At 43.2% G+C, this 14,856-nt stretch overlaps 1 protein-coding gene across 3 annotated transcripts in view; it reads right to left on the bottom strand.

Annotated features, from left to right (window-relative positions):
* FAT1 (FAT atypical cadherin 1) overlaps positions 1–14,856 on the bottom strand; it is a 93,932-nt gene that overhangs the window by 16,675 nt on the left and 62,401 nt on the right. For all 3 annotated transcript variants that reach the window (XR_004315421.1, XM_032468651.1, XM_032468652.1), the window contains exons 9-15: positions 9,144–13,211; positions 8,401–8,597; positions 6,160–6,313; positions 5,103–5,336; positions 3,884–4,273; positions 2,376–2,590; positions 1,988–2,125 (exon numbers count right to left, since the gene is read on the bottom strand). Coding sequence is in view for 2 of the 3 variants with exons in the window: in XM_032468651.1 (XP_032324542.1) it covers positions 1,988–2,125; positions 2,376–2,590; positions 3,884–4,273; positions 5,103–5,336; positions 6,160–6,313; positions 8,401–8,597; positions 9,144–13,211 (5,396 nt within the window). In the remaining variant the exon portion in view is untranslated. The remainder of the gene's footprint in view (positions 1–1,987; positions 2,126–2,375; positions 2,591–3,883; positions 4,274–5,102; positions 5,337–6,159; positions 6,314–8,400; positions 8,598–9,143; positions 13,212–14,856) is intronic.

Genomic DNA, 14,856 nt, shown 5'->3' with positions numbered 1-14,856 from the left:
AAGTTACTATGAGCACTGAGAACCTGACGATACTCAAAAACATACCCATTCTGTTAAACCGTTCTAAGTTTAAAAACTCGCAGACTAACAAAAAATTAAGACAGAAAAGTAATACACATGATGAGAAAACATGGTAACAGATCTCAAAGGCTGCCACGTTAGTGATGGCAGGGAAGGCAATGTCCCTAAGGCCCGAATGTGACTCTCAGCCACAAGTCTGAGGACAGACACCAGCCGCCGCCCACCCCCGGCTGCTCGGTCATTTTCAATGTCTCAGGACACTCCAGACCACCCTCCCCAACACCTGGACCGCAGCAACTGTCTACAGCTTTTAAGATTCCCTCTTCGTGACTTCCTGCAAAATTAAGTGAATTATGAGGCAGCCTCTTCTCCAGAATTAGCAGTGGACAAGGCCAGGAAGCTGGCTAACCCCAGAGCAGTGCTGCAGGATGTTGTCCTGCAGGATATTCCAACAAAAGAAGGGCAGCTTGGCTTGGGAACCCTTCGGCCTCTCTTCTGCTCACTCACAATGGACATTAGTATATGAAAGGATTTGAGAAGTTCTTCGTGTTCTGCCCAGCAGGACTGCAAACCTAAGCACAAGAGTCATGCTTATGAATCTCTTGGAAAGTCTCTGCTCAAAAATAAAAGGTCAGAAAAAGAGAGAGTTGAGACTTGACTGCAATAGCTCATCACTATCTTCCCAAATTCCTCAACTTAGCCACTATTCTCCTGAAATTACAGTCTGTATTATCATCAATGCCCTTCTAATTCCCCAAACCAAGGCTCCCTCACTTCTTCACTTCACCTGCTCTGGGGCAGCTCCCTTCCCGTCTGTAGGAGCAGAAGAGTAAGTGGATGGGTGGATGGATAGATGGAGTGGGGCAGGGGGAGGGATGGGCAGAGGCAGGTTCAGCCTGGCTTGCCTCTCTCCTCATCTGCCCACAGTTATCTCAATACCCAGATCACTTCCCTAATCATCTCCAGAGGCAGGTGTAACAGCCGTGCTTTCAAGTCTCTTAAGTTTGATTAAATCTCCAAATCCTGGCTGAATAATTTTACTTCAATGTGCCATTTTCCTCTGAAAACCAGTGAATGGAAAACCACATCCGACCACCTCTCCCAGGCTAAGTTTACACCCTGCGACCGACCTCCCTGCACCGGCCGGTCACCGCAAGACTGAAACAGTTGCGCCATCAGCCACCACGGCTCCCTCAGCTCAGCGGGTCCCATTTCCTTTACAGAGTTTCTGCGTTTGTCTTTTCATTCAACTGTCACCGCTACTTTCCTAGTTCGGGCTCTTCCTGCCTCATAATGATGAACTGTCACTGTCCTCCCACCTCCCTGGTCTCTCACTGCTCTGAGCAACCCTAAGACCTAGTGAAGGACTCGTCTTCCAGAACCACCTGCCTGAATTGTCTCACCTAGACTCACAGGCAGTGGTAACTGCCCACTGCCTGCAGCTCCGGGCCCAACCTGGTTTTGTCTGTGGCCCTTAATCTGTTCCTGAAACACTTAATCCAACTTTTCTCCCTCACTTGCTGGTATGACCCCTCCACTCCAGCACAACTGAATAAAATCCCTGACACACATCCCTGGTCGCCTCCCTCCATCCTGTGTTCAAGTCGTTCCTCACGGGGAATCCGCATCTCTCAACACTACAGTTCTCCAAATCTCTGCCATTATTTCACATCCAGTGTCTACCTCCATGAAGCATCTCAAAACACTGACACCAACGGTAATTTCGTCCTGAATACAAACTTTTATTATCCAAACTTCGTATTAGTCTGAAACACATCACATATCCTGGAGATTTTCATAGTGCAACTGCTTTTGAAGTATTTCTATAGTGCTTGTCAGGTCCTGAGAACAAGGCTGGTTTGACCCTTCTGACACTTCCCAAAACGTCAGCAGAGGTGGATACAAGGCACTTCCATCCGCTGATCTGATAATCTGTGAACAATTTAAGTCAGATTTCTCCACTTACTGTTTCCCGGTCTAGAAGTTTGGTCACCTTCACTTCTCCCCTGGCAGGGTCGATTGTGAACGGACTGCCCTGATTGCCATCGATAATCGAATAGTGGATGTGGCTGTTTGAAGGTCCGTCAGCATCATCTGCCAAAACCTAGAAAATACCAGGCTCTGGTTTAGCAGACAGGGTAAGGCAGGGACAGGGGTCTGTTAAGCAAACTTCTGCTATCGCTAGCCAGCTGTTTTAACGCAATTATTCATAACAGAGTCAGTAACTAGACTAACAAAGGACATTTCTGTATCTTCAAATTATTTTCAAGCAAAGCCACTACGAAAACTGGATCAATCTCACTAAAAACTCTTGCAAAGACCCGGAAGAAAACTGTTGGGGAAAACGGACGGACCGTAATGACAGGCTGTTCAAGAACAGCGTCTTCACTGATCACTGCTGCGTAGGCATCCTGGCTGAACACTGGGGTGTTGTCATTGATGTCTGTTACGTTAATGTTCACAGTTGCAACGTCACTTAGGGAAGGCGTGCCTCCATCAGTGGCTTCCACAGTCAGGTAGTACTCATGGGAGCTTTCGTAGTCCAGGTTCTCAATGATGAATATGGCCCCTAAACAGAAAATCAAAATTACTTCCAGTGCTTTAGAATGCCACCACTTTCTCCTCCTGTGACGGAAACAGACAAACACTTCTAGACAAATTGAATCTTCAATGGATTACATACCTTTTATGTATGTTTTCTGATTTCTTAATTCAACAATTGAAACATGAATTTGCCCATTGTTGGGACCTTATATATTTCTCTTCACTATTTTCCTGATGTTCTTTGTGATAAATTGTTTTCCTAGTCAGTACTACTAACATCCCTGCTATAAAAATAATTACATGTCTTATCTCTTCTTAACCACAGTTTATTACAGACTTTAATAAAACAAAAAGAAAACATAAAAATTCTATTCTTTGGCTTTCTGTGTCCTTTTCCGTCTCATATTTTCTTTCACAGAAATGCACATCCTTTTTAATAATCTCTAGAATAACTATATCCTATTATTAAAAAAAAATCCCTTTCTGATTTAGTAATTCCTTTGATTTAATAATTCCTTTAAACTCTTCCCTGTTCACTCCATTATATCCTACTTGAAGAATCCTCAAAATAACATTTTATGATATGTGTTAAAATACATTTTAAAATAGCATCATCACACAGCTACCTTTCAGCTGAAATAGTCACATACGATTGAAAACAGTTTGAATGGAGCCATGCTTTATAGTGCTCTAAGACTCAGCTATTTTAGAGGACAGATGAGCAAGACTACAGAGGCACTGATGCAGCGAGAGTCAAGAGCTCCAATGACTTCTGGCCTTGCTGGCAGTCACTCAGGAAGTGACTCAGTCCAAGTGCTTTGACTGCTGTATGGAACAACCGCAGTGAAGAAGTCAATGTAATGAACGATCAGATGCCCTCTACTGAAACTAAGAGCAAAGAGAGTCAAACTACTGTTTCACCCGGGAAGCGACTTCACGTAAGATCGCGTGGGACATTAAAAGGCGCCATTATGCAAAAGCTTCTACTACCTTCCACTCTTTATCTTTACTGATTTACTACATCTTATAACTTTACTAAACTACTAGAGGATGATGTTTTGATTTCCTATTTTAAGTTTTTCTGCTGACAGTTATAACAGATATGCCAGAAATGTATTTTATTATGTAGAACTATTGTTTAAAGTCTTCTAAACCACTCTGAATCCCACTTAAAATAACAACACAAAGAAAACTGGAGTTTTATGTGTAGAGTATCTATTGACCTCTATGACCAGTCAGTTTGCATCAGGCAAAGTGCTGAGCAGTCTCATCTTCTTGGCAGAGTAAAGGGCTTCCTCCCGTCTGCCTGGTAGGTTACCTGTTTTAGAATCTATGCTGAATTTTCCATGTTCGTTTCCACTAATTATTGAGTAGGTAATCTCTGCATTGGCTTCAATATCTCGACTTGCTGCATACACTTGAAGAACTTCTGTTCCGATAAGAACGTCCTCAGACACTGTGGCACCGTATTCACGGTATTCAAACACGGGTGGGTTGTCATTTATGTCCAAAACAGATACAACCACAGTGCTGGTGGCTGTTAATCTCCTTGGCAAACCATGATCTACAGCTCTCAAAGTAAGGGTGTACACTGCCTGCAGCTCTCTATCCAGAGGCTTTTCCAACTGAATGATCCCAGATAATTCATTGATGGAGAATTGCCCATCAGCAGAGTTAACCAACGAGTAGGAGATCTTCCGATTCAATCCTGTCAAGACATGACATTGTGTCAGAATGTTTTATTTCAAGAAATTTAAACAAATTTTTTTGAAAAAACATGTAGCATACATATGAAAAAGGGAAAATGCTAATAATATACATTATTTTGAAATTCTTATGGACTATGATATTTAAAAAGTAAACTTTTAGATTAACAATTCACTGCTTTTAAACAAATGTAAACATAATTTCATAGTTATCTGGCGTTTTTAAGACTATGTTATATAGGAACTTATGCTATAATACCCGGCAGATCTTTTAAATGAAGCCTATTTAGCATTTAGCTTCATTGACGAAGATTTACTAGAAAAGTTAACATCTTTGCTATTCTTCTAATTGTTTGGTATTAGTATGACTGAAGAAGTTACTTTTATTCTCTGCTTTCAAAATGCTACGAATATATATACCCTAGAGTCTTATTTTCTCCATAAAAATTTTGAAACTTCTGTAAAATTAGAACAATTTAGCATTTGCTTCTGTTATGTTCCTATGATACTAAATCTCTTTGTCACTAATGGTTTATACACAAAAAACAACACTTCACTAACTAATTCAACGGGATATAAAGATCAGTTAATCTCATCACTGACCAGAATCTTGGGGGCACGACAGTAAGTTCACTGGGCACAATTCTGAGGCTTCAAATATTCATTAAAAATGAATTCATTATTCTAAAGATTTCACTCCACTTTTAATGAGAACACAACAACGATTCAACACACATGAGGTAGGATACACGAGGTGTGGGTGTGTTTTAAACAGAGGCTCGTGAGGTCGCAGAGCATAGCTCAAAGGCAAAAGCATCATCTGGGCGGTACCTGCATCTGCATCTGTGGCCTGCACCCTGGTCAACAGCGTGCCAGGCTCTGTGTTCTCGAACACGGTGATGGTGTAAGGGTCAGCAGAGAACTCGGGGGCGTTGTCATTCACATCCTCTAATGTGAGCACAATATTAGCTTGACAGAACCTTCCTCCTCCATCCGTGGCCTTGAACAGAAGATTATAAACTGCTTGTTCCTCGCGATCGAGGGGGGCTGATGTTTTCAGCTCTCCTAAAAACAAACAGAAATAAATGGACTTGCTTGAGATTGAATATGTGAACTGCACCAGCGCATCTTCTTTCTTCCTCTTTTCTCTTGAGTTTACAAAATCCGAGTAGCAGCCTTCCTTTGGAGAACGATTTTACCAGTGGTGAGTAGACAGTGGCAGCAGCCCTCTAGGTTGGAGGTTTTTAAACCCTGCCAGGGGCCAGCTGTCAGTCATACAGGTCTCAAGGCCAGGGCCTCTTGCATTACATGTGATGTTGAAAAGCGAAAGAGCTACTACCAATTTACCAAATTCACAATATTTTTAAATTGGCTCAAAAATTAGATTCATATGCTTCTAATTAATGTGGGGGGAGCCTAATAGAAAACTGTTCCTTGGCCCTCAGTTTTAACAAAATACAAATTGTAAGAGAAAAACAACCCTAGAGGTTTAAAGACAAATAAAATATCACTAATCATTTTAAAGATTATACTAAATTATACATTGACAGTCACAAATCCTAGAAAACCAAATATATATAAAATGGATAAAGTAGAAAGTTTGAAATATAGTTTAACTTCTGAGTTTTTTAAAAAGAAGTTGATACAAATAACATATTTTAAATCCTCAGTTCAAGTAGGTGACAATATTGCTGTTAATTTTTTATCTCACCCCGAATTTTACACATTAAATTGCTGTTTACATTTCTGAAAGATGGCATTTTCGTAGTATGAGAATCAATTTTACAAGAAGAAAATGTAATTTCAAATTTTCTGTGTGATCCAAGATGACCCACATATGTGACTTCGTCAGAACACAATTAGTTTTGCCCCCGAACCCCATCTTTACCTGTGTCTGGATTTAGTTTGAATTTTTCTGCACCTGTACCAAATAACGTGTAAGTAATTTCAGCGTTGGAACGGATATCTGCGTCTGTAGCAGACACCTGCATGATAAATTTCCCAGGAAAGGCATCTTCGGGAATCGTGTCCGAATACAAAGTCTACAAAAGATTTTAAACAGTATTAACATGCAACGTTAAAAGTTAACATGACTGCCAAGAAAATACAGAATCATTTACCTTTGGTCACTGAACACATGGGAAACAACTAAAATTAAAATCTAAGAAGCTTCCAAAACTATTTTTCTTACAAAACACATTTAAAACAAGTGGAGTCACGTAACAGTTAACGACTCCACACTGCTGAAGAGGCTGACCTGACATTTAACCTACAGGATGCTGAATACTTCGTGCCCTTGATTTGGTTTCGTATTTAATTTAATGTAAATTCTGGTGAGAAAATACACATAGCACTCCATATTTACCCCAAAATTAGAGATAATAAATGCCTGTTTACATTAGATCTACTTATTTTCAATGCAGGAATTTTTTGTTTGCAATCAGTCTTAACACATAACCAAGCCAACTGCAGCAGAAGAGATGTGATTCCCGCGTCATGGGAGAAGACAAAGACTGGCCGCGGGGTGGGGTGGGGAGGACAAGTGATGCTCAGGCCAGGGCTCTTCTACTGCTCTGCTTCACCCCATCTCCCTGCAAACCTGACCTAATTCTCAAACACAGGGAACGGCTGTTCCCAGTTCTAACTATTTAGAATTCCAGGCCATAAACCAAAATGTAAGACAAATATATAAGACGCTGTTACATTTATTTTCTTAATATGAGCTCAATTTTAGGTGAACTACATTTCTGACTCATGAAACAGCATATTTTGCAACACTGATGATTTCAAATGATCTACTGTCTGAATTTTATGAATCCCCAAGATAACAGGGAAAGTGCTAAAAAACAACAAAACACATTTAGTTTCTCTAAGTTACACACACATACACAAAACCCTCCCTTCCAGAAAATACTGTCACCAAAAACACAGACTGAAGTGAACTCCTTGTCCCTCAGAAGCTTCACTTTGCCGTCGACTGAACTCTAAGCGTCCCCTCCCCTGAGGACACGCTGGCCCCTCTGCTGCGCCACGTGACAGTCTCCAACTCCCCGTCCCCCCTCACACTCACTTCCCCTCCACCAATTATCAGTTAGCCATCCACGCTGCCAAGGTTACATACCCATCCTCAACCCGGCCAACTCTGAACGTCTACACGACACATTTGACTGAACGTCCCAGGACCTTAAACGTAACAAATCTGAAATTGAACTCAACGGGCCTCCTCGAAAACCAATTCCCACTCCCGGCTTCTGGCTGGTCTTCCCCAGTCACTCCCGTGGGGAAACAGTGAAGTCCACCCTGACCTCACTCGCCTGCCGCGCTGTCTCCAGGCAGGACCAAGCGCCACCACCTTCCCACTGCAGTGCCTTCTTGTCCTTTCCTTCCCTCCGCACCTCGGCCCACCCTCTACTATGCCCCTGCCTCCGCTCTCCTCATCTTAAACGGACAGAACACCACCAAACTCGGCTTCTCCCAGGGATTCTCCGCTCATGTCGGCTCCACCTTTCAAATGAGAAAGGATTCAGAGAGTCCCAGCTCCCCCCGGTAATGCCCTTCACAGCCCCTAAAATCCGGTTACTGCCCTGCCCGCCCGCCCGCCCCACTGCCCGTCCACGACCACTCCTGGTTCTCCCACCACTACCTCCCAAGGCGGGGCTTTGCCTCATTGTCCAGCTCCGGGGTCACCCCTGCCCTCGTTGAACAACCTCGGGCAGGTGCAGAAGCCACACGGTAACCTCGCAGTGTCTCCAGTGTGCGGGAGCCAGGTGCCCACAACACAGTCTGCGGAAGCACAACGGAGCTCCGTATCCAGAACTCCTGGCCTAGTATGTCCTCCCAAAGACCCTCATCCCCAAATGAAGGGAACGTCTTCATGAAAACTTAAAGAGTATGTTTAGAGTTAAATATAACCGCAATCAAAGGAGGTTTTTAAGCCATTCAGTGTTCCTCAGAAGTAGTTCTGAAGCTAACCCTTGTCCCATTTAACCTTCCCCTCTACTTAAACAGCAAGAGATTACAACAGGAAACACATCTGAGTCACACCCCAGCACCACACGACAGTCCTCCTGAGAGGTTTAAGAAGAAATCTGAGTTCGTAGCATATAAATTTGAGGAAAGAGCAGCCTACCTTTTCACAAATGGGACTGTTGTCATTTGCATCAAGAACCTTCACTTCAACTATAGCTTTTGATGAGAAGGTCCCATCAGTCGCTGTGACAGTCAGCAGGTAACTGTCCCTCTTTTCCCTGTCGAGAGGCTTCTTCACGTAGACCTTCCACTCGTTCTGTATATTTTCAATAGCAAACTGCCCCAAAGGATCCCCCCCTATGAAATCAATGGAAGAAGATGACAGTCAAATGTGACGAAATAAAAGAAGTAACAGGAGAAGTGAATTGTGCAAACAATATGTAATGCTGTAATTCAAAAGAGTTAAGTTTTTAAAGAAATTACATTTAAATTTGTTATATTACCTTTCAAACCATTTATCAAAAAAGACCTCAAAAAACCGAAAAACGAAGCAAGCAGCATTAAAATGTGTATTTAAACACAACAGTCAGCCAAATAAAATATAAAGATTGTCAGCAACACTTTAGCCTTTACTGAAACTATAGTTTTTAAAAAAAATTATCTTTTTTATACACTATGTATAAAAAGAGCATGAGTCATAAAAATCAAAAACAATCCAATAAACAATGACAGGCTTTGCTTAGGCAAAGAACCTGAAACACAGCTTGAGAGGTGTTATTTCTACTTATTTTAGACACACTAAAAATCATCCCTTTAACTCCCAATTTCCATAAAATGTGTATCTCAGAACTTGTACTTCTAATACAATTTTAAAAATTAAACCGCTTAGTTTAAATGTGTTACCTGTTATGTAGTATGTGACCTGTCTGTTAATCTCTTCAGAATCAGCATCCGTGGTACTCAGGATGGCAATTACGCCACCTGGTGGATCATCTTCACTCACGGTCCCTTTATAAATCTCTGCCGTGAACCGTGGGGGACTATCGTTGACGTCGGTGACAGTAACGTCCACGATGGCTGTGGAGGAGAGCTGAACCTTCTCACCATGATCTGATGCAACAACCTTAATCTGGTAACTGTCTCTCTTTTCATGGTCAAGTTCCCTAAGGGTGGTAATCCAGCCCGTTTCCATGTTAATGGCAAAAGCTTCGATGACTTCCGCACTTTGTGACTGATCTAGACTATACATCACTTGGCCGTTGGTGCCTGAGTCTAGATCAGACGCCCTGATCTGGATGACTCTACTTCCCCCTGGCAGGTTTTCAACAATAAATGCCTCATACGGACTGGACTCCAGGATGGGGCTGTTGTCATTTGCATCTTTCACTTGGATACTAACATCTACAGAAGCCACGACCTCATAGTCCTCGTGAGTGCAACGGGCAAGGATGGAGAACTGGTACCACTTGGTTGTTTCATGGTCAAGACTCTTCTCCAGTTTCAGTCTCCCACTCTGTCTGTCGATCACAAAGAACTCATCCCTATTACTCTCAGGAGTGTTGCCTTTGACAAGGCTGTAAAGGACAGTCCCGCTATGTTCTGCGCGGATGAGATCTATTTCTGTTCCAATAGGCACGTCTTCGGAAACCGTATAGGTGTAAAACGGTTCTGAAAATCTTGGAAGCCGCACTTCTGGCGGAAGTACTTTCACATAGACGGGAACAACAGACTCTCTGGGTGGAGCCCCGTTATCCACAGCTCTAACAAAGAAAGTGAAGACCTCATTTTCCAAGCCAATTAAGCTTTCCTTTGTAGTAATGATGCCAGACAGTCTGTTAATTTCCAAATTCTCTTTAACACTTTCAGAATCTGCCTCGATGGCATAGGTGACGTCGGCATTGGACCCCTCGTCGGCGTCACTCGCCAGAACTTTGATGACCGACGTCCCTTTGGGCGCATTGGATCCTATGTTCACCTCAAACTTGGTTGCTCGAAACTGTGGTGCGTTGTCATTGTCATCTGTAAGGATGACATTAATGGTGCAGAAAGCAACTTTTCCTCCAGCATCCTTGGCCATGAAACGAACTGGGATTACTTTTTCCGCTGGGGTTTCTCGATCAAGTTTTTCTAAAGTAAAGATCTGTCCTCTCTCATTAGTGTAAAACCTGTCTCTGGCAAAGTCATTCACAATATGGTAAGTAACATGGCCAAAAATGCCCGAATCCCCATCAGTCGCTTTGACCTCAGTCACCAGGGTGTGCAAGGGAGCGTTTTCAGCCAGCTCCACTTCATATTCGTTCTGAAGAAAAACGGGACTGTGCAAATTGCCTCCAATCACAGTTATATGAACCTCAGCTGAACTTCTAAAAACTCCATCAGACACGGAAACCTGAAGGGTGTACAATGGCTTCAGGGCATGCCGGCGCAGGTTTGAGAGTGTGATGATTCCTGTCTTGCCATCAATGACAAAATTCTTATGATCGTTGCCAGCCAGAATGGAATACTCCAACTTGTCTATGTCTGAACTGTCTGCATCATAGGCTTTTACACAGGTCACAAAATGCCCGTGGGCAGCATGCTCACTAATTTTGGCTTCATAAATCTGTTGGTCAAATAGTGGTGGGTGATCGTTGAGGTCAGTGACATCGACTGTGACAATCACTTCGCTGCTCAGAGGGGGCATGCCACTATCAATAGCCCTTACGAAAATCTTGTGCTGCTGGGACTGCTCATAATCCAAAGTCCTGACCAGTGAAATGAGACCAGTGCCGCTGTCGATGTGAAAATGATCATGACTCTTGCTATGATTCCCAAACATATGGTACGAAATCCCTCTGTTTGGTTCTGAATCGGAATCTGTTGCTCTGACTTGAACAATGGACGTTCCGATTACAGATGCCTCAGACAGGGTGGCGGCATAGGACTGCTGGACAAACACGGGAGGGTTATCATTGATGTCTTCCACAACGATGTCCACAAAAACTTCGGCATGAGCGCCGGTCAAGGAGTCAGTTGCTCGGATGCTCAGTTTATATGCTGGGTGGGACTCGAAGTCCAGAGGCGCTATGACATTTATAACTCCGGTGTTGAAGTTAACAGTAAACTGGCTGAAAGGATCGCCATCTGTGATGCTGTAGAACACCTTCAGCCCCTCCGGACTGTTGGCCTGTACGTGGACAACGGGGCTGTGCACCTGAATGTTCTCTGGGATCTCGGCGCTGTAGAAAGGCTTTTCAAACACAGGCATGGCTTTATTCATAACAGTAATGGGGACGATGACTTCAGCTGAAAAAGCTGGGTTTCCTCCATCTTTTGCAACCACTGTGACGAGATATTCTTTATTTAAGGTGTCAGGTTCAAACTGCTTTTTCAGCATAAGTTCACCCGAGGATCCAATTTGGAAGTGCTCGTGGTGTTCCTTGAGGTAGTAATGCACATCCCCATTTCTGCCGGTGTCCCTGTCGATGGCAGTCACAGAGCGAATAACGTGGCCCACGGCAGTATCCACTTTGACAACAGCATAGTATGGGAGGTTGACAAACACCGGTGCGTTGTCATTCTGGTCTTCCACAGTGACCTTCACGATGACGTGTGCCACCGCTGAAGGCTTATGCTCTTGTGTCACTTCCACGACCACGTCGAACAGCTCCTGCTGTTCACGATCAAACGGTATGCCGGTGGTCGACAGAACTCCAGAAGTGCGGCTGATTTTAAATCTGCGATCTGGGTTGAGGATCTGATAAAACAGGGGCTCGTTGATTGGATTCCCAAGAGCAGTAATGACAGCTAATGTTTTGGCTTCTGTGGAATTCTCTTTCACTACTGCAGAGTAGACATCCTGGGTAAACTTCAGCTGACTTTCTTTGCTTTCTTTCACGTTAATTTTCACAGAGGTAAAGCTTGCAAACCTGCCATCAGAAGCTCTGACAGCTAACTCATAGCGGCTCCGTAACTGAGTTGTGTTTTGCACAGTTATAGTACCAGTCTTGTGGTCCATTAAAAACTTCTCCCCGATGTTGCCTTCGGTGATGGAGTACATTAACTGTGAGAATGCACTTGAATCAGCATCGGTAGCATTCACTGTGATGACCTTTACTCCTCTGTATGTTGGCAACAAAAGAGATGCTTCATATAATGATCTGGAGAACACAGGAGGGCAGTCATTAATGTCAATTACATGTATAGTCACATTGGCTGCATATTCAGCAAATAAACGTGGTGTTCCCATGTCATGCACCTGCACAGTAAAGTGAAAAGTACTTGTTTCTTCATAGTCCAAACTCAGTACCGTATGAATAGCACCAGTACTCGAATCAATAGCAAAATACTTGTGTATAGATGGTTCGACAATGTGATAAACAAGCAAAGCATTTGATTCTTTATCAGCATCAGTGGCTCGAATCACCAAGGGGACATTCTTGTCTGTTAGGACCACACTGTTAATTGAAGCTGATTCGCTAACGAGCCCCATATATTCTGCCTGCGTGAAAACTGGCAAGTTGTCATTTTCATCCTGCAGATGCACTAGAACAGTTGCGTTCGTAGACAAACCAGCCATGTTAGTCCCTTGTATTGTCAATGCATAAACAGGCAGAGTTTCAAAGTCCAAAGCTTTCTGAGTGATGATGCTTCCAGAATGTGGATTAATATCAAAGGCATCCGCTACATTTCCATCTTTTATTTCATATACTACTGAAGACTGACTGTGGGCTGTCACCATTCCGACAAAACTCCCAACGCTGATGGTTTCACTAATTTCAACGGAATATTCTTTGGATGTAAACTTGGGAGACGCGTTGTCGGCAATGGTGACAAAGATATGCACGGAAGCGATCTCACTCATCGGTGGGCTGCCCTTATCTGTAGCTTTTACCATTAAGTCATATTCGACTTGGTTACTTCGATCTAATTCTTTGGCAGTTTTTATAGAGCCCAAGATGGGATCGATCGTAAAAGAATTTCCGATGTTTCCTGCGAGGAGAAAAACAAGCATGTCAGAGAAAAACACAACGACCAACAGAAGCAGCAGTTGGAGATCACAAGAATAAAGAAATGTTCAAAAATTACATTCTGAAATCAAACAGAAATTTGGGGGTTATCAATATTTGAATGGAACTTATTTCATTCAACTGCGTCTCATTTTGGCACTTGTTTTCATTTTGACCCACCTAAAATAAGGCAAACGTCCAGTGTTGCCCATAAATGATGAAAAGAACCAGAAGAAATATCGCTCTGCACCTAAAGCCAACACTCACTCTCCCTGGTTGAACGGGGAATGTGTCATGAAAGGATCTGGTTATCCTTCCATAAAGCAGTTAAGTTAATAATTTCCAAGAGTCCCTCAAAAACCCTTTGGGATATATTCATTTATCACTTGCAAATTCTCAAGATTCTTATTCACTATGAGAGGGAAGACTTCAATTAAATTCAGCAAGCTTCAAGAGAGTTGTCCCTTATTTTCAACATTCAGGGAATTGATGACTAAGCTTGTGTTCATCTGCTCCACTTCATAGGTTTTGAAGATTCCGATAATATTCCCTTCTAAATATTTTTTTTAGGTTAATTTATTCTCTAGGTGAGTGGTTCTGAACTGCAGGTGACTTCACCCAGAAGGGGACATTCAACAATGTCTGGACACATTCTCAGTCACCACTCTCTGTGTGCTAGAGACCACGGGCGTGGCTAAACGTGTAACAATACACAGGAGAGCCCCCACACCAAAGAATGTTTTGGTCCAAAATATCAATAGTGCTGAGGCTGAAAAACCTCTAAGATAGTTTTACTTGCTTTCCTTTGGACCTTTCCCTGCTATGTTATCTACATGTATTTAGCTGGAAATGCAACTCCACAGTATTCCACAGTTTTGTACCATTGATTGAAATCTTTCTGAAGAAATCTGGGTCAACAGTTTACTAGCTTTTGATTTCTCCATGAACCCTTCATCCCTTTTCTGTTTTATAAACAAGAGCCCAGAATCATTCATTCTAGTCCTAGAACCGAATTTATTTCCTCAAATGAACTACTCCAAACAAAACTGACTTGCCACTTAACCACTTTCTCAAATTCTGTTTTCCCTTAGGTTTGCAATCAATGTGGCACTTCACAGACCAGGATGAACTCGGTGTGATTTGCAAACCAGGGGATTAACCAAGCACTCCTTCCTCCACATCATCACTAGGAAACACTTCCTCTACAGCTTTCAATTCCTTTCTTGAATACATTTTCCAGAACTCCATGATAGCTTTCTCTGAGGCCAGACCCAGTTTTGTTTTCATTAAGTCGGCCTGGCTCTGCGTCCAGGCCCCAAGGCTGCGCCTCGATCTGCAGCAGGACAGAGACGCGGGCTGTCTCTGGGCCACGAAGCTCTGAGCCGGACCCTGGCCCGTGAACGGGGTGACGCTGCCTCTGCCGGGTCTCGCAGACACTACTTTCGGGCCTGTCTGTATTTAGGAGAGTCACCGACCCTGGGTGCCCTCTCACTGTGTTTCAGTCGGTCAGCAGAATTCTAAGGTCCTTTCTTACCCACCTGTGCATCCCTCGTGCCCCCACTTCCAAACCGTGACTGGTTGGTCGCCTGGACTGATCCTGGACTGAAAACCTCTGGACAACTGTGCAT

Source organism: Camelus ferus, chromosome 26 (genome assembly GCF_009834535.1).
Source record: "Camelus ferus isolate YT-003-E chromosome 26, BCGSAC_Cfer_1.0, whole genome shotgun sequence".
NCBI classification, from domain to species: Eukaryota; Metazoa; Chordata; class Mammalia; order Artiodactyla; family Camelidae; genus Camelus; species Camelus ferus.
The sequence above is the reverse complement of the archived record's forward strand: the minus strand, read 5'-3'. Positions and strand labels throughout refer to the sequence as shown.